At 38.6% G+C, this 20,171-nt stretch overlaps 1 protein-coding gene across 2 annotated transcripts; it reads left to right on the top strand.

Moving 5' to 3' along the window:
• The first annotated feature begins 7,963 nt into the window (after positions 1-7,963).
• Positions 7,964-19,907, top strand: LOC110689772 (SUPPRESSOR OF ABI3-5-like). Of its 2 annotated transcripts, none has more exons than XM_021866585.1 (17): positions 7,964-8,130; positions 9,274-9,390; positions 9,599-9,639; positions 10,106-10,348; positions 10,429-10,831; positions 10,927-10,998; positions 11,093-11,185; positions 11,271-11,350; positions 12,088-12,235; positions 14,642-14,729; positions 14,808-14,899; positions 15,014-15,082; positions 15,380-15,559; positions 16,669-16,858; positions 17,577-18,521; positions 18,944-19,131; positions 19,418-19,907. In XM_021866585.1, exons 2-17 carry the CDS (start codon positions 9,346-9,348, stop codon positions 19,595-19,597), a joined length of 3,057 nt encoding a protein of 1,018 aa, XP_021722277.1. In that variant the 5' UTR covers positions 7,964-8,130; positions 9,274-9,345; the 3' UTR covers positions 19,598-19,907. The 2 variants fall into 2 exon arrangements, with proteins under 2 accessions (XP_021722277.1, XP_021722269.1); XM_021866577.1 differs by having other exon boundaries at positions 7,966-8,130; positions 12,085-12,235.
• The last annotated feature ends 264 nt before the right edge of the window (positions 19,908-20,171 follow it).

Genomic DNA, 20,171 nt, shown 5'->3' with positions numbered 1-20,171 from the left:
GGAACACGGAGGTGTGAAGATCGCATCCGTGTTGCAGCGGTGTTTGTACCCCAGTGCACGTAGGACGCACGACGCACAACTGAGTGCTTATGTTTTTCTACTCCTCGGATGTACCTTGTTTTCGGATAAGAGCGGCGGAAACAAGCTCAGGCCACGCGACATAGTAGAGGCGTGTGACCCGATAGTGTAGGCCAGTTTTCCTGGGGATTGGCTACGTTGGCGTATTTGTATCGCCAACTAGGATTTGCGAGTCGGGCTGACGCGGCAGGTATCACTGGGTGTCTGACTCTATTGCAGACCTGGATATACGAGTACTTTCCTGCATTGCGACCACATCGTGACCCAGTTCCTATTGATGAGGGGATGCCGCGTGCTTGTGCGTGGAGTCCGCGCTCGGAGAAGAAGTCCGTTGACCGCCTCCGATCGATACGGTTATTGCTGGATAGGCTGTCCCCCTTAGAGGTAACGTTTATAAATTGTTTCTACATTTTGTTATTTGCGCATATTATATTCATGTTATTAAATTTTATATGTTGTTATTGTACAGGTGAACTGGATGCCTTTCGGCCCGAACCCTAGTGTTAGGGTACCCAGGACCCTGTACACGGGACTCATTCAGTATCGTGAGATCGTCGAGGCGTACATGCCCCAACGTTGTCTTCGCCAGCTTGGATTTGTCCAAGTTGTCCCTCCTCCCCCGGCATGCCCGATGAAGGCGGTCCGACCTGCATCGTCGAGGGACTACGTCGTGCAATGGCCGGATATCATGACCGGGACGTGGGACCAGTTTCCGATGGTGGCCCGCTTATGGACTGCGGAGTTGCAGCGGCCGCCCTCTGGGGTTACTCCCATGTGTGACCATTACTACATGGAATGGTTCAACCGGTATTCGCACCCGAGGTTGATCGCAGATCTCGACCACAGCGATGATGATTATGTGCCACCGCCTACTGCCACGGAAGCGGTATGTCTTTTATTATATTTATCGTTGTCTTTTAATTAAGTTTTATATGTTGTTATTGTATTTCATCTTCTGTTTTTTGTTGTATGCAGTGGATGGGAAAGATAATGCAGGACGTACAGAAACTCTCTCTTGAGAAGGACAGCATGAGTGCAACAGGGAGAGCATTTGTTGATAGTCTGGAACAGACCCTTGCGCAGTGGGAGTCGTCGTCGAGGAGGGATTACTGATGGTTTTGTCATTTTATTTATAGAGCATTATGTTGGACATTATGTTGTAAGATTGTAACATTTTAGATTGTTCTTTTAGCTTCCAACTTAAACATATTATCAGTGCTGTTTTTTAAATTTTGATATAACCGTTCGTGGATCCGCGCAACTTACCCATGCAACATATAGAATGCAGTAAGCAATACAATATAAAATATTAATGTTCTCATTAAAAGAGCAACGTACAAATAAGATTACAAATAAAGAATGTAAACATGAAAAACTAAAATGCAGCTAGGGTGTTCCATTCGTGGATCCGGTCATGATATAGCGCATCCCAACCCTCTACGCTCGCTGTGCGAATGTTGTACCACCGAGGTATAATCGGTGGCACTGGAAAATCGGTTGACATGTCTAGTCGGATGAAATGTTTGTATGACGACCCAAGAAACGTAATAGCTAGCTCTCTGACCGGTGTGGTGACAGTCTCACGCGACCGTCAAGGGAGAACCGTGGTACAAGGATAATAAGCTTGACTATGCACTCCCAGGCCGAAATGCATGACTGCGCATTTGTAAATGTTTGCAACGGCAAACAGATCTAGGGGCGCGTCAAAATAATGATTTTGGCCGCAAGGTCCACCTCCCCACCGGATACGCCGCAGAGCGCCATCCAAGTCATCCTGGTACACATGACGATAAACATTTCGGTTAGAGGCAATTTCGCTGTACATCAACTGACGCACCAAACCGTAGTTGTCTTCGCCCATTTGAAAAACATCAGCCACGACCCGGAATCCGCAGTTACCATCTCCGATTACATCATTCCACCCTTCCAAGTACGACATGATGATCGCAGGTATCCTTTCCTTGTACGGAAACTGATCAACATCGTTTCTTCCTATTCACCATATAATTATAGACAGTTAAGAAGGCAGGAGTAACACTTTAAAACTATGTGCAATAAAAACAACCAAAACGTACCAGTTCTCAGGGGCATATTCACAGACGATGAAGATTGACTACGACTAGATGACGATGTCCGACCACGAGAACGACCACGACCAAGACCACGGATATACTCAAACGCACTCCTGTTCCGCCGTTGTCGACCTCGAGGACGGTCAACTCCTTCGGGTTCCTCATAATCTAAGGTAGACGGGTGGAACATGTCATGAATTACATGAGTAGCGTCACGAATAATAGAAGGATGGCTGGAGGACACTCGGTCGTACATCGAACGAAACTGCTCCAACTCCTCCTGTTCACGGTCGTCCGTTTGAGTGTCTGCATGCTCACCAATAACAAGCGTCCTCCAGAATGAATGGACCTGATCAACATGTAACGACGCCCTTTCTTCTGTAATAGCGCGGTGAATGGTGCATGCGCAAGGTAATCCATGAGTTACTGAAATAGTACACCCACACCGAGCATACACTTCGTCAGCCAAGTCCCTCACCCTGTTCAGCTCAGTGAGAATCAACCCCAAGCAGTAGTGCGACACACGACCATGGAGAATCTTAAATATAAAATGGCTATACATCGTACCATGTCGTCGTTTGGAGTCCTCTAGAGAGTTCTTGATGTCGTTCTTCTGAGTTTCAATTGACTTGTTCAGTCTAGCGAACAGTGTATCCAAAGCAGCGGTCGATGAATCAATCCAGTCCTTGGTAGCTCTATGAGCGCTCTCAACTCTACATGTTGTAGTGTTCCCAAAATGAAGTACCTGGTTTGTCCAATATTTGACAAACTTTTCCCTGTGAGGGACCCATTGATGCATCACATAGTCCACCAGTGCCGGACACCACTGGTACGAATCCCTGAAGTTAGCCAATGCTCGCTCATACGCTTCCTCTGTAGTAGCCTGTAGGATCTTCCGCCACTTACCATTCACCAATCTCTCTGCCATTTCCAAATTCTTCTTGAAAAGGTTGTAGGCTTTCACTTTCACGCAGTTGTTGATGTGCCATGTGCACAATAAGTGGTTCGATTCGGGAAACAGCTCTGCTATGGGGGCAAAGAGACCTCCCTCACAGTCGTTGACGATGGCTGCTGGATGAACATTAGGCCCGATGTAGTTTCTCAGCTTCTCCAACACCCAATAATAACTTGGAGCCGTCTCATCCTTGATGATTGCATGACCAATCAGAAAGTTCTGGTTCGTTGGAGCCATCCCAACCATCTCAACCAGTGGGAACTTGTACTTGTTTGTCTTGTACGTTGAGTCGATCAAAATCACAAATGGCCAAGACTTGATCATATCAGCACAATCAGGATGCACAAGGAAAAGATGAGTCACCTCCGCTGTATCTTCATCAGAATCAAACCAGAACAGGTAACCACGTGATTGTGCCTGGTGTAGCAGCTGCTGTATAGGGTTCCTTCCCTCTGACCATTCAAACCTGAGTTGCTGTCTGACGTTGTAGATGTGTCTTCGGTTTGGATGGTCTTCTGGAAATTTCTCTAACACAGATGCTAATATTTTAGCAGGCTTCACTTGAGCATCACTCATTTCTTTCACAACTAGTTTCGCAGCAGGACTTAAGCCGCTCAGTTGTCGATGACCCTCTTCATATACTATCATCTCATGGTTGTGATACCCCCATTTAGAGTAACCAATCACTTCCCAACCGTCACGACTCCGTAGTTGTCGAACCTTTACTCTGAACTCACACCCACAACCTTTCCGCTTTGTATCAAACCGAGTGGCTATACGAAAATCTCTTTCTTCTCTTTTGCGATAACGGTCACATCTCAAAATGCGATTCATTCTACCATCCCGTTGAAATTTATGAGTTACTACTACCAAGCAAAATCCAGCTGCAATTGCAACCTGTTTTGCCCAATCAATCGCCTGTTGAGCTTCTTCGAATGGACCATCATGTCCAAATATCCCACTGTAATCAATTCCGTCTCCACCATATTCCTGCATCAATTATATATTACAATAAATACATTTAACGGATAATACATTTAATTTCTATATTTACACAGAATTAACACAAAAAAAAGCATAATTATATATAATCAAACTTAATTTTTATAAAAACCCAATTCGAATTTTCAATCTAAATTTAAAAATATACCATTTCGAATTTTCAAATTTAATTTTAAAAAAACCTATTTCGAATTTTCAAATTTAATTTAAAAAAAACCCATTTCGAATTTTTTTAAAAAATCATTTTCGATTTTTTTTTTTTAAAAAAAAATTAAATAAAAAACAACAACAAAATCAAAAAAGAAAAAAAAAATTAATTTATAAGGGTGGCGTCTGCCAGGGCTGCCATAGCCACTGGACTGGCGCCTGGCAGGGCCGCCTCACCTAGTGGAGTGGCGCCTGGCCAGGACGCTAGTCTGGTGGTCTAGGCGTCTGGGCTGGACGCCACTCTGGTGGTTCTGGCGTCTGGCTTGGACGTCCAGGCTACGGTTTGGGCGTCCATCCTAGGCGCCGGAGCCACTCCGACGGTAAACCGTGAATTTTAATGGTGACTTACCTCGTTTTCCGTCGACGACGACGTACCTCTGGCATCCCCCGCATCTCCGGCCTGCCCTCCGGTCTCCCCCGGCGAGCCAGTACGGCTCCACATTTTTTACACCGAGATTATTTCAATTTTAGAAAATGGGCATAATGGTCAAACCATATCATATTTGTGGGCTTTATATGGTAAATTGCGGGCGATGTTTAGCGTTTCACAAACCACCAACCAATCTCTCGAAATCAAGCGCCCTCTCCTTCCTCGGCCGCAAAAATAGCTCCTTCTCCGTTTCCCCACCCTCGAAATCGGTTGTTTCGACGGTAGGAGAAGGGAGGAGGGGAAATTTTGGCGACAAAGGAAAGGGAAGGGTCTAGTATTGAGACCCGTGTTGGTGGTTTTTGGGGTCGGGGCCGACAGGCTTGTTGAAGCTTAAAGGTTTTGATGATGAGGAACTTAAACTAAAACAAACTCATCTAATAAAGGTTTTCAAGTGTTTGATTAGTTTAGGTGAAGTTGATCGTGGTGATGGAAGAAGTAACTAGAACTAAGAAGACATGAGGAGATCTTTATACAAAAAGTTAAACAGAGAAGAAGAAGAATTCTCTAACAAGAACTGAGTTCTCTAACAAGAATTGAGTTCCCTAACAGGAACGTTCCCTAACAGGAACTTAAAGTCAGCAAGCTAGGATCCCTGAGGAACTTAGTCTACGTGGAACCCAAGTAACCTACCTGTACAGAAGCGAGGCGCAACAATTTAATTTAGCTAAGGTTTTATCTTCTAGATTATTGTTAATATGTTAAGTAGGTTAATGCACGAGATTTATTAGAAGTGTGACAAGTTTGCTTGGTAAATAAATTAATAAGGAAAATATAAAAGATAGATTTTAGAAAAGATTTCCTAAAAGATTTTATTTCTTAAAATCGATTTGTTAAAAGATATGATTCTTTTAACAATATCTTTCTATCTTATCTTTCCGGAAAAGATTTTCTTCAAATATGATTTTTATAAACCGTGTTTTAAAGATAAGTTAAGTTAACTTATTTATCTTTTAGAAAACCTACTTGCTATACAAGTCATACTTGTATAAATAGTAGAGATCGAAATGGTTTAAGGTTTTTGCGAGTTGATGCGCAGAGAAATCACTGAGCTTTAATAGAGTAAGTTACCAAGCTTCTAACTTGTCATATTAGTTTCGGATTTCGTGCATAGCTTGCCTATCATATACTAGGTGTCATACATTTGTATTGGTTAGGTTATTTGGGTGAGTTTGTTATCTTTTTATATCGCATACAGGTTGTGTAAGCTTCTAGTGTGAAGCTGAGAGTTTTGTACTTTGGCAGTACGAGTGAATCTAAGTGTGGTACTTAGATTGGGTAGGATAGGGTCCTATCAAGTAGCAAGTGTGGAACTTGTGTTTAAAGGTCTGTGCTAATAGGTTGTAACTTGGTGTTTGCCCTATTATAGTGAAGTGGTTTGTGTTTGAAATCCCTAAGGTGGGGTCGAGGTTTTACTTCCAGTTAGGCCCTGGAAGGTTTCCTCGTAAAATCTGTGTGTTCTTGCAAGTTCCTATATGTATTGTTTTATTATTCCGCAAAAGTAGACATTAGGAACTCGATACAATTTACCCCCCTCTTGTATTAATCGTCTCAACTAACAAGGCTATGTGGGTGGTTTCTTCGAGGGCCGAGGGTGGGTCAGGTATGGTGGTAAAGAGAAGGGCGATCGATTTTTGGTGGTTAAAAAGGTGATCAACCGTTTTCCGGCAAGGAAGGGCGGGGACTAGGGTTTGGCGGTGGTGGGAAGGTGGCTGGGAAAATTTTATGTACTTTTTATTTATTTGTTTTTATTTTTATTTTTTTGGGTCAATCACATGTTGACATGTGTCACGGTTACCTGGTATAACAGATCATTGACTTGGTGTTGACCCGTTGGGACTATTGGAGGTAAACACCTAGCATAGTTGGTATTATTAGATGATAAACCTTAAATAGATTATTAAAAGTAATTCGTCCATAGTTGAAAATTTGGGATTATTAAATTGTATTTTTAAAAAAAAAAAACAAAAGGCCTGAAAGTAGATAAGGGTCCCTTCTTACAACCTAAATGAGATATAAAGATTTTTTTTTATTACCACCTTCTTTATAATATGATCCTTTTTTTTTACAATGTCAAACATTGAAAAGATCCTTTACGACAAATTTTCTTACTAAATTTAAATACTAGGTTATCCCCTTACGATGCACGGTTAGAATTAATCTTTTGTGTAATTTATGTTATGTTGCATGGTATTGTATATAAAGATTATAATTAGATATAAAAATAATTTACATTTAAGGATATATATGAACCACATTATTTACCATTAAAAATTGAAATAGTCGAAAGAAAATCATTTAAGGATGCATATTAATGAAATCTGAAGAAAAAAAAATACACAATATACAATAGCACAAATGTCATCATTTTTTTTTTGAGGGAATCAAAATTATTATTTTAGCTTCTAACAATTAATTTTTTTGTATAGTAGTGTATAGAAGAATTTATTTCATATTTTAGTCAAAATATAATTTTCAAATCAATAAAAAAAGAGTAGTTAGTTTAGCTTTAAAAACAAAAAAAATAAAAAAATAATGTCAATAAAGCATTTAAGCGGGAGATTTTTTTAATGAGAAAGTGATATGTGTATAATTTTAGAAAAAGATAATGTCGGTATGTTTTGTTTTAGAATTAGTTAATAGACTTTTCTTCAAAAAAAAAAAAGAATTAGTTAATAGACTAGTTTTTTTCCTTAAAAAAAAACTAGTTTTAAATTCAAGTGAATCAAGAGGGCTAAGTTCATGTGTTGGGTGGGCTGTGTGATGTGGGCTGGACAAATTGGGCCGTGCTTTAAGAGTGGGTTGAATCGGAAAAACCGGACCTACTACATAACTGATGCCTTAACTGAGCTAGGCTCGGTTGACCCATCAACCGTGCGGGTCAGGGTGGGCCGTGCGCAACCCAGCACACTAGCCACCTCCCTCATAACCATTGATATTACTGTTACTGTATTTAGATCTGACGTTTGACACGACTCCGTAAATGCGTATCACTGTGTCATTACTCTAAGGGTAAATACAAGTTAATCTCTGACATTCACATAATTTGTTTATCAGCAATTTTGTAAATAAATCAACAACTTTTTCCATAAAAGTAGATCCTACATTAATGATGACTAGATAAAGTTGTTCATTTATTTACCAAAATGTCATATGATAAACAAATTTTGTTTATCCCAGAGATTAACTGGGCTTCCTCTTAATCTAATAATCTTCCTGTTCTTCCTGCGTTTCTATTTTATTTTTTTTTTGTTTTTCTCGTTCGGAGTTTTTCACGTTTATACGCTACACCCCTTTTCTCTCTCTCTCTCTCCATTCAACCGCGTTCTCTGAATTTTCCATTGAAGCAGTTTCTGAGCTCTTTCTCCTCCATTTTTGCAGCTTCTAAGGTACTATGTTTGTTTTTTCATTGAATATCAATTTCGCATTCTAGGGTTTATCGTTTATTTAATTGTTGATAAATTAAATTTAGGGTTCTTAAAAGGTGGATTATTAAAGCATTGGCTATAATTACTGAAGTTATGAAAGATTATGATGATCGATTTTGTTGCTATGAATCATGATATGTGCAATTTATGCTGCAAGAAGAAATTAATGTGATATGTGGAGCCTAATTTGATAATTAAGTCAAATTTGGTTGTTAATGTGTTGCAGGCTGTTGTTTATAACCCTTTATTGTAGGACGGAACTATGACAATCGACCTATTTTCCCTGGGCTTGGGCCGGTTGTGCTACCTGCCCCGGCTCAGGGACGGACCTGCATTTTTATGCTGTGTGATGGTCCTTTATCAATTTTCCCTTCTGATTAAGGGTCTAAAATGAGCTACCTTTGCTCAATTATAGTTGTTGTGGTATATGTAGCTGTCTTTCTGACCCATGTTGATGGTTTGGCCGTTAACTCTAAGATTTTATAGAACTATTCAGTGGTTGTTAATTATTATGATACCATTCTTGCTAGCCAATCTAATTATTTTTGGCTAGCCGACTAGGAATGTGGACATGGTACTATTGTAGTTTGGTGCCCCTTGGCAGATATTTTATCTGTTGAGAATTGAAGCACCCAGGAAGGCTTGGATTCTGTAGTCTTCATTCAATGTGTTAAAGGTTATTTGTCGCATAAGTTGCAATATGTCTTGCAATAATTCACATAGTTGTAGATGTGTTTAAGCATCTATTATTGGCCAGACTTGTATGCTGAATAGTAGATGGATTTCCAATTCCCATTATCATACTCTGTTCTCTTTAGATGTATACTTAAAACTCATATGCAGTGGATAACAAGGTGAGAGATGAGTTGATGGCTATGCTCCCTCCTTCGGAAAGGAACATTTTTCTTCTTTGGCCAAATGGCCAGTGCGGAGAACTTTTGTTGATTAGTTAGTTGGTATTTTTTTCTTAGTGATACTTGTGTCTTAGAGAAATGTGATGGGTATATGTGGGCTATCAGGATTCTGCTGGAGGGAAGGCCGTGTCATGACAATTGGTTCTTGGTTCATCATGGGCATAACAGTGTGTTTGTGCATCCATTACAGGAAAGTTTTGCAAATATCCTGATCCTCATGCAAAGAGCCTTGCAGGGTTAACTTCAGCAAGTGACACAAGAAATGGATGGTCGCTATGGTCTTCAGCATGGATGGGATAATAACAGCGTAATTGTGGTTTCCTTTTTAATCACCTATATGGGATATGGGATGATAATACAAGAATTAGGGCTCATGTGATTGTCCATTATTTCTGGCATCTCATCCTTAAAGAGCAATGAGAGAAAGCCGTGGACATTGAGGATATGGAATGATTTTGCCTGTCTTGTACCATGACTGTTTCTTGCTGACATAACTTATTCTCTTCACTCCACAGGCATTGGAGGCATATGGTGCTGTCCATGAGCCAAATTATCGGTGAGTGAATAATTGGTGCTTTTACAGAGTAGTACAGTGTCATTTGTACTTTATTTACTTTTACTCTTTGTTTGCAACTGGTAAGGGATGTGTTTGATTGTCAAACTCTTTGATTCTTTGACACTCTGGCTTATTTTTTCTTGATCTACAGCTGTTTTGCTTGGTTCTAGCGTTTAATGTTTTATTATGGGTAATTTATATGAAGAAAAGTCATAGAATTTCATAGATAAGACGTCAAGTGGGAATTCTATGTGGGCAAGGATAATGAGTTTTTTGGGACTCGTACTCACGAGGAAATGCAACATATGTTTGGAGCTCTTTATTTAGGTTTCTTAAATATTGAAGAACATTGTACCTCAGTGTTACCATAATAAACTTGTTCTCATCCCTTTAATAATTCAATGTTATATTGTACTGCTTTTTCTCCTTTTGGCCGCTCATTATGCTTCCTTGGCGGGGTTGGCAGTGGTTATGATGACAGGAGATTTTTAGACGAAAGGTACCCCAGGGACAGTGCATTCTCAAGAGGTGCATTCCAACGAGATGTTGAGAGGGACAATTATGCAGCCCCTCCACCAGTTGGCCTATGGCCTCAAGCAAGGCGTAGAGGTTATGAAGAAGAGTATCCCCTTGAAAGGGAACCTAGAAGAAATGACAAGCCATACGTTGACCCATATCACGAGGTGGAACATTTCCGTGATGGTCACAGGTACAAGCAAATAAATACATATGAGGATGTAGGTAACATTAGAATTGTCTTGCTAACTGCCGAAATCATGGATTTCGCAGGGCTGGAAGATTTGGAATGCGTGAGCGTGATGATTATGCTTTTGATGATCATGATTATAGGCATCGTAGAGATGACAGTCGTGAGAGGGATTATGATTATGGCAGACATAGCCATGATTCTGATTATGATAGAAGTAGAAGGGACGAAAGTTGGAGGCGGCGTGGTTCACGTGATAGGGAACGTGATAGGAGGGATTTGAGCCATGAAAGGGATTTAAGCCCTTATAAAAGGGAATCACGCTCTCGATCGCGGTCTCGTGGTCACGATGATCGATCCAAATCAAGATCTCCCCATGGTCGTAGCCGAGGACGGAGCCGTGGTCGCAGTCATCATGATGATAGTTATGACGATCGATATGATAGGATGGAGAGACGAAGAGATCGTGATGAGAAACGACAAGAGGTATATTCTCCGGCATGTATTTTTAGGAAACTGGTCTGTATCTTATTCTCTGTCTTTTGAAAGTGGAAATGCTAATGGTCTGTTGTTTCTGCTAGATGCCATCTGCAACTGTAGTTGTAAAGGGTCTCTCACAGAAGACCACTGAAGAAGATCTATATCAAATTCTTGTATGTCTGTCTTTTCATTTTGGGTTTCTGACTATATAATATTTTTATCTTGTATATGTTACTCAACTGAGTGATATCGATCTCCTTTAATCAGGCTGAGTGGGGGCCTCTTCGCCATGTTCGAGTCATCAAGGAGCGGAATTCTGGCATTTCCCGTGGATTTGCTTTTATCGATTTTCCATCAGTGGTTGTAGCTCTTTCCCTTATTGTGTTTAGAGCCTTTATTCTTGCTATTTGTTTAGATTGACTATAATGTGAGTCTGGTTTCACAGGATGCAGCACAAGCAATGATGGATAAGGTAGGATTAGAAGGCCTTGTGTTAGATGGAAGGAAGCTTTTGTTTGAGTATAGGTATGTATAATGTTTCTGGTTTGACTGTCATTTGCTTGTGATGTTTTGATGTGATTAGTCGTGCTTTCTTGAAGATATTTATGCATCGTGTGATCTAGTCCCTCTTTTTTTTAAAAAAAATAATTTTTTGTATCCACTTTCCTTTTTGAATGTTTATTTTTAATTTACTCTTATATTATACTACCTCCATTTCTATTTAGTTGACACATTTTGACTTTAGCACTATTCACACACCTCCCTTTGACCGTGTTTTGTGCGTTATATGTAATGAAAAATATAGTCATGTGAGATCTTGTTAGATTCGTCACGTTATATACTTTCAAAATATCAACTTTTCATAATTTTTATTTATCGATAATTAAAAATATTAATGATTGAATAAGTGCATTGACAAACGTGTCAACTAAAAAGAAACGGAGGAAGTATATTTTAGAAAACAAACCCACCGCTTTTACTCGCATACAATAATTTAAATTGTCACTTTCGCCTATAATGTCATCTCTCCTGAAATTTTAAGCAGCCCTTGCTAAAACTGAAAAAGTAAATGATTAAAATAATAATAATAAAGAAAAAAACGGAGGTGATAGATTGGTACCAAGAGTACTAACTGCAGTATGGTTTTCTATGGTTTTGCATGCTAATAATTTACAAAGGTTGGGAATTTGGTTAGTTCTGTTTTTGACTGTATTTTAGCAAGCATGCTTAATTCATTTGAAAATCATGTTATGGTGCAGTAGCAAGCCAACTGGAAGTTCAGGAGGGGCACCTTATGGACAAGATGGTCTGAGGTCCTCCCATGCCAGCCATAGAAGCACCATACCCTCTGATTGGATGTGCACAATCTGTGGGTGTGTCAATTTTGCTCGTCGAGTCTCATGCTTTCAGGTTGGTTTTCTTCTCTTGTTTCATTGTTTGTACTAGTTCTTTATCCTGTTTAAAGAACCGGTTGGTTGTAGGTAAATAAAGTCTAATATAATAGTTACAGTCTTGTAGAGTGCTAATAAAAAAACCATGGAAGTTACAACTTTTAATCTTTCAAAGTTGACATATGGAAACATTGTACTTCCTCTGTCCTTTTTTAGTTGACATAGACATTTTTTTATCACGTTTGCCAACACTTAATTTTAACAATTTATTATCGCTGGTCAAAAGAGTTAGTGAATAGTGTGAAAAGTTGTGTCTACCTAAAAAGAGCGGAACTGACTAAAGATAGTCATCACTTGAGCCAAATAAATACTACGTAATAAACATAAAAAATAAACTAAGAGCAACTTGTGAATGTTGGCAGCTAATTTTATACACTATTAATGTATACCCTCCGGCTAAAGATAATACATCTTACCTTCACAACTTCCTTTGAAGCAAACTTCTAATGCACGAGATTGAAATTCTCAATTTAGTCCAAATAATGCCGAGGCTGCTCACTGTGATTCATCCAATATTATTTATTTAAGTCACCATCACTTATGCCTTAAACATTGACATAATTTTTTTTTTAAAAAAAAAAGTAGAGAATTTGGTTCACCATTGCCAAGGACTTCTGAAATACAATACTTTAGGACATTGAACTTAATTGAAGAACCATTTTAAAGGAAGATGGAGACGCACAAATATGTGACATTAATCATAGTTAAAATGAAGAACAATTTCCAATGGGACCCTCTTGGACAAAATTCTCAAAATAAACCCCAGATTTTGAAGTTGCGTGTGATGCCCTCATTGGCAGCTTGCTCTATACCTTAGTCTTTTCCACCTTCTCATTAGCGTCCTTACTCTTCCAAAGTCCCAACAGTTGCTACTCTTTACCCCCACCACCTATATCATCTGCCGGAAAGAGTTAACTGTGAAGAATAGGTACAATCCAACCGATATATTATAGCCGTCAAAACTCATAAACTGCAAGAAGCTGATTGAAAGTTGCAGCAAAAATGAATTAAATTTGAGGTGTGATTTTTGCTATGAAAGAAAAAAGAGACCTTTGAGATTTGGGTACAAATAGTATACGTAGTAGATGTTTTAAATTAGTAAATCAAAGATGAAATTAACTATACCTCAATAAGTTATACCTGTAAACTATTTGTGGTTGTGTAATGGTTTGAAGAGTTTTAGGGTGAATTGTGTTTTACAATGTACTGTTTGTCAATTCTCATGTTCATTATGAAAAGTTTGCATCTATTTGTTTTCTATATGGGTTGAATCTACTTCTACTAAGCTTGTAATTTGGCAAGAACAACATTAGGGATAGTTTGTTTTGCTCGATCAAAGTAGTCACAATCCTAGCACTTGTAATGTATGTTATAATTTTTGGAACTTGGGGGTTAGAAGGGTTTCAATATGTATCGGAGAGGAAGAAAAAAGATATTTAAATGGAATTAGAGCTCATAATATAATATAGCAACACTCTACTTTACTTCACAAGTAATCATATTAATATGATTTGGGGGTAGATGCATTTTCCAAATTTGGCAAGAACATCATTAGGGGTATATTTGCAATTATATTGCACTAATGCCCCTCTCCATAGGAAATTTAGTTTGTTGATGGAAATCATGAGAGAAGGGGAGAAGATTGAGAAAGGGAGGGGGGGGGGGTGGTGAACTGAATTAAAATTGAAGGCTAAATTTGGGAAGAGAGAAGGAAGCTAATTAAAGGGAAGATGAATGTATCTGTTATTGAATGGGATTAAGGCTGGAAAATTGATGTGGAGGGTGCAATGGGAGGTTTTCAGGTGGAAAAATCTGAAAATTAAACAGGAAATGATTGGAATTGATTATTGGATACTGGGGAAGATGAAGTGGGTTGGTTCGTTGGCGCACTAATTCTGCGTTTATTTCAAAATTATAAGAAAATAGGTTGGTAGGGACACAAATCCAACATGGTTTACTTTTCTAGTTTGCTATATGTATATATCTGTTAAGAGTTGTGACTTGTGAGTACCCTTGTTGCATGTCATGTTATATTCTGGTGCTGGTGGTGTAGCTTTCATGATTGGTTCACCTCTAATCTGTATTTAGGATAAGTTTTTTGGTCATCTGGCGCAGTATTGTTATACAATTGGACATGCCCTTGACATAGAGTTCTGTTGCTGAGCAGAGATACTGCTATGTAGAAAAATGATTTACTTGTTTTCTTATATTGTATGTCCTCCACAGCCTTACTCATACAGTCATATTATTTTAAATGTCAGACCTCAAGGAATTGCCAAATTTAATGTCTACAAGTGTAGCTATTTTAGGAAATTGGAGAGCTTTATTCTCTCTAAACTAGTAAACCCATGTTTTCTAAATGCAGTGTAATGAGAGCCGAACGGATGATGCTCCACCAGCTGACATGTCATCTTCAACTCCTGCACAATTGGGTAGAAAGGGAGCTGAGGCAGGTTGGTTGCTGTTGCAAATCACAGGTGTTGTACTGTTTAGTTACCATAATTTTGATTGCTGAGTGAGTATATTGTCAGGGCCTACTCATGTTTTGGTTGTACGTGGATTGGATGAGAATGCTGATGAGGAAATGCTTCGATATGAGTTTTCTAAACATGCTCCAATCAAGGTATTGACATGATTGAATGGATGACTACCTCGTTTTGATATCTTTTTTTAATTCTGATTGTCCTATAATTCTGGAACTTCAGTTGCTTATAGAACAGGTTTTGTAATTTTGCAGGATCTACGTCTTGTTAGAGACAAATTTACCCATGTCTCAAGAGGATTTGCATTTGTTCACTTCTATTCAGTATGTCTTTTGGATAACCTCGTCTATCTGTTTTTGCAATAATATATGCCTTCACGCACTTCTTAAGGCGTAATTTCGTGCCAATGAAATTTTTTATTTTGTGACATTGAGAAAGACTACGTTCTTTTTGTTGCAAGTGGATTATATACCCTTTATGCTGATTTTAGAGTTTTGACAGATTCTTTAGTTTTTGTTAAATTTAGAGATTCCTGATTTTATGGGTATCAGTCTCTATGGCTGCTGAACATGTTATCATACTGCTTGATGTTTCAAATTCAATGGTGACTTGTTGAACAGGTTGAGGATGCCACTAAAGCCCTTGAGGCAACAAATGGAACAAACCTAGAGAGAAATGGTCAGATTCTACGTGTGGCATATGCAAAAAGTATACTTGGTCCTGGTTTAGGATCCTCAGCGCATTCACAATCAAGTACTCTTGCTGCTGCTGCAATTGAGGCGGCAACATTTGCTCAGCAGGTAGACTGTTACTTTTAAACTATCATCAGTAAAATTTGATTGATCATGAGTCCAACACTGTGGTATTAGCCTAAAATGTACTCCTTACGTTCCATAATAATGTGACCCCTTTCCTATTTTATATGTTCTAGATTAGCTTGCCCCTTTCTATATAAGGATTGCCTCACTACTTTTCTATAATCTCTCCCCTTTCACTACCAAAAATTAGGTTGCCACATCCTCTCATTCAATTAAAATGATACTCTAATGTCTCTATCATATTCTTTTTATCAAAATAACAATTGATAATAATCAAACTACAGCTTTTCACTTGAACCTATGCGTTTAAACATAGGTGCATAATATTATGGGATAACTCCCTCAAAATGTCAATGCTTCAATTATTAGAAAAAGGTTTTTTCCTTTGTGTTTAGGATTTGGAGGTGTACATTATTTGTAATATCGTGGTTCCTCGTCTCTTCAATATTTGTGTTATGCTTAATATATATGGTGCAAAACTTACTTATAGATGATGATTAAATGAACATCTCATGTAAATTAGCAATTGAAAATGGTCCTTGCTGCTCTATTCAGCTTTTAAATTTGGATGAAGAGACTGTCACCAAACTTTTATTTTTTATTTTTTTTTCTTGAAAGAGTTTGACTGCAAAAGTGCAAAGTGCTGTTACTATTCCAATGGTTTGATTGTATGAGCTAAAATTCTTGTGATACACAGTTTTTCCTCCCAAACAAGTGCTCGTTGGTGGAAAGACTGAGCTACTTTACCTCCAAACTGTTCGTCTGCTTAGCTCATTGCTAGTTTTAATCAGGATTTCTTTCAAACAAAGGTCCTCCAATGAAAAAAAAAAACAGTTTTCCATGTGAGGGGCCTGAGGGCCAAGGAGTTTATTTTTCTGCTCTTTGAGTAACATTTTTCCCTGATTTTGAAGCATTTCGATTAGTTTCCTTTTTCTCTGCATGCAAAGTAGTTTCAATTTTTTAAATATATATATATATATATATATATATATATATATATATATATATATATATATATATATATATATATATATATATAAACCATGCAATAGCTCTTTTAAAGCACCTATTCTTGCTTCGCTTTTGTTCAGTATGATGCCGTCGGTTGGGCACCCAAGGAATATAATCCAGATGACAGGCAACCAGTTGGCATCCAGGAGCAAGGCACAGAGGTTGCTGGTCGAAAAGAAGGTTCAGCTCCTCAAGCTGGCTTTGTGTGGGATGAGGCTTCAGGATACTATTATGATGCTTCCTCTGGCTTCTACTATGATTCTAATACAGGTTTGTTTCATTACGATGCTCAGTCATGCTTTTTTGCAAGGGCTGCACTGTGCTTTCTTTCTTTGGAACAGTATTTTGTGTAGGCCATGTATCTTCTGAAAACTGAGTTTTAAAGACAACTGTAACAATTAAATATTCAATTGTAGCTAGTTAGAGGGCCTGAGATTGATTAAATGTATTGGTTGTGTAGGGTATATGTAGTGAAGAGAGAATTTGAGTGGGTGAGGTTGCACTTGCACTGTTACACATGGTTACTATTTTAATGGCAATATGGCTTTGCTTGCCGTGTTCAGATGATTGTTCAACCTCTGGCTTAAAGTATAGGGTTAGTCCACTTAGATACCAATGTTACCAAATCTATGGATTTGGATAAATTGAAAATTAGAATCCTATACTTAAATACCGGATGTTTGGCTCATAACTTTGACTGTAAAATATCTTCTCTATTTTCAGAAATTTTGTGAACCAAACATTTATTATTATTCTGACTCATTGTGACCCTATGTAATATGCCTGATACCTAGAATTGCTGAACCATTTGGCTAATAGGGATGGTTCTTAGATTACGGGGTTTAATTTTTGGAGTCGCGGATATTGATGTTTTGAGAAATATCTATGATTGCCTGAAAATGGAAAGTAATAATTAATTTCAGGGGGACAGTTTACTACATGTATTATCATAACTTTGTGAGTTATCTTGATGGACTTCAATTTTCAGGTCTATACTATGATGGCAACGGTGGGATATGGTATTCGTATGACCACCAAACCCAGCAGTATGTCCCTTGCGTTGATCAAAATGCTAACAAGACATCAGAGAACGAATCTGAAGCTCCTAAGGCAGAAAACACCACTACTAGAAAAGTGGTGATCTCTGCTCCTGCAGCTACTGTAAAGTTGAGCGAGAAACCTGCTTCTCTACCTGATGCTGTTCAGGCAGCTGCCTCTGCTGCATTAGCTGCTGAAAAGAAAGAGAAAGAGAAAGAGAAGTCCAAAGAAATAAAACTTGCTTCCAAGAGCAGCATTGTAGCTAACAAAAAGAAAATGAATCATGTTTTGTCAATGTGGAAGCAGAGGAGTCATGAAGGTCAAACACCCCGCGTAGCATTGGATGATAGTCAATCTAATTTAGCTGTGGACCGTCAAAACTCCATTTCCATGTCCTTGAAGACAAAAGCAGTGGGTTTGAAGGAGAATGTGAATGCTAGTTCTGGTTTTCTCTCAGATACTTCAGTTGCTCAGGCTACAGTCTCAGAGTCTGATGTTAAGCCTTGTCCTGTGAGCAACAGCTCTGGAGGCACCTTAATGGGAGTGATTAGATCTGGAAAAGGGGTTATCAAATCTGATACTGTTTATCCAGGAATGACCGGTCTCTCCACTCCTTCATCATCGTCGTCTGGATCGGTTGCTGTGGCTGCAACAAATTCTGATACACAGATAGGGTCGACCTCATTTAGAACTGATATCTCTGCCCTTGGCAATTATACACCACCTGCAGCTTCTGCAAGTGGAAGGAGGAAGTTTTCTGAGACACCTTTGCAGTCTACATCTGCCCAGAGAGAGCTGCATCAGACAGCATACCGTGACCGTGCTGCTGAGAGACGGAGGATGTATGGATCATCAGCTTCTTGTGCTGACGATGATCTGGAGTTAGGAGATCCAGGTAAGCTGTGACTAATTTTATAGATCTGTCTTATTGCCGCGATTACTCAATAATCGTTCCTATCTATACAAGTAACTTAGAAGAGTTTAAAAAAGATAAAAGGTTAGAATATAGTAATTAGTTTTGATGGTGTGCTGATTATTTAGCTGTATCAATGTTTGAATAATACCAAAAATGGAAGTTGGACAAACATCATGAAACAGAATTACTATATGCCTCTGGTTATGTTTGGCTATTATTATTAGTTATCCCGAATGGTCATTGCCTGTGCTTTCCCTTTGCTGTAAAGAGAGTGTGGGTTACACTTAAAAATGATCCTGGATTGTTGAAAAACCGTTGCATACCTGAGTTCATCAGCTAATTTAAACCTTCTCCCTGTATTGATTTGTGTGGAAATGTGTGTTTACTTATGAATTGGCAAGATCAAGATGTGGGGTTCAGAAAGGGTGCATCAGATATTAGTTCCATGCCGTTTCCACCTGGTGTTGGTGGCCGTGGGACTGCTGACAACAATGTACAGAATTATGATGTGATTCCATCTGACAAAGCCATTGATGAAAGCAATGTTGGTAATAGGATGCTTCGCAACATGGGCTGGACAGAGGGATTGGTATTACTCTTTCCTTATCTGCATGATTATTATTATCTTTGTTGAAATTACTATTTCATGCTTGTTTCCTACAGATATAGTACTCATCATTATGTGTTTGCAACCTTAATATGTGTCTATCTCTTCAATATCCCTTGTAAATTGCTACTACACTCTAGAAGTTATCTGCAAGGAAATTGCTTCGGTGGTCAGCTTTTGCTGTGGAGTGGTTGAATCCCGACTTACTGACACTATTTCTGGGTATTGGCTGTCCTTGTTCTTGTTTTGGATATTGTACTATATGCAGGGCCTAGGGAAGGATGGTAGTGGGATGGTGGCGCCTGTTCAGGCACAGTCATTTGACAACAGGGCAGGTTTGGGAAGTCAGCAGAAAAAGGTAGACCCAGGGCTAGAAGTGCACCCAGGAGACAGCTACAAAACTTTAATCCAAAAGAAAGCGTTGCAAAGATTTCGTGAGATGTCTTGAATCAACCAAGCAAATCCTGGAAGAAGTTGAGGAAGCATGCAATTTTGATGCTTGGATATGGCAGAGCAAATACTATTTAATCATGGAGCATGTGTTGCTCTCATCCGGTGACTTTCTGTTTTTTTTTTTTCGAGTTGTCATCATTTGGCTCTTTGTATAGAACTACACACTTTTATTATTTGGGAATCTGTTTTAATTTTATTTGCTAGAGGAAGTATCAAGTGGTTTTGTTATTTGGTTTTAGTCTTGAGGATTTAGATGTTCATGGGAAATTTCCATTTTTATTAGAAAGTGCAAAAAAATTTAGCTATTTAACAAGCGAGCCAGTAACTTATTGTTCTTGATTCAGGAAGAATTTCATAATGTGTACTTGCGACTTTCTTAAAATTTGAATACTTTTGATTCAGCACTGGTTTCGATCCAATTATGTGCAGAATCCCATTGTTGTAGCAATCCAATATTTTGGTTAACCACCGTCCATTTTAGGAGTCTAATGAATTGAGTTGCTGCACTATTATTAAATGTGATCAATAAGTTTGTGTGTGATGATGATAACAATAGCTTTGATATGCTT

Source organism: Chenopodium quinoa, unplaced genomic scaffold (assembly GCF_001683475.1).
Source record: "Chenopodium quinoa cultivar QQ74 unplaced genomic scaffold, ASM168347v1, whole genome shotgun sequence".
NCBI lineage: Eukaryota > Viridiplantae > Streptophyta > Magnoliopsida > Caryophyllales > Amaranthaceae > Chenopodium > Chenopodium quinoa.
Note: the sequence above shows the minus strand (reverse complement) of the source record. Positions and strands in the feature narration are given on the sequence as shown.

Excerpts from the sequence above, each read along its gene's own strand:
- LOC110689772 (XM_021866577.1), top strand. The coding sequence starts at position 9,346 with ATGGATGGTCGCTATGGTCTTCAGCATGGATGGGATAATAACAGC. Across the intron at positions 14,900-15,013 it reads CTAAACATGCTCCAATCAAG|GATCTACGTCTTGTTAGAGA; the intron begins GTATTGACATGA and ends GTAATTTTGCAG. Across the intron at positions 19,132-19,417 it reads TGGGCTGGACAGAGGGATTG|GGCCTAGGGAAGGATGGTAG; the intron begins GTATTACTCTTT and ends TACTATATGCAG.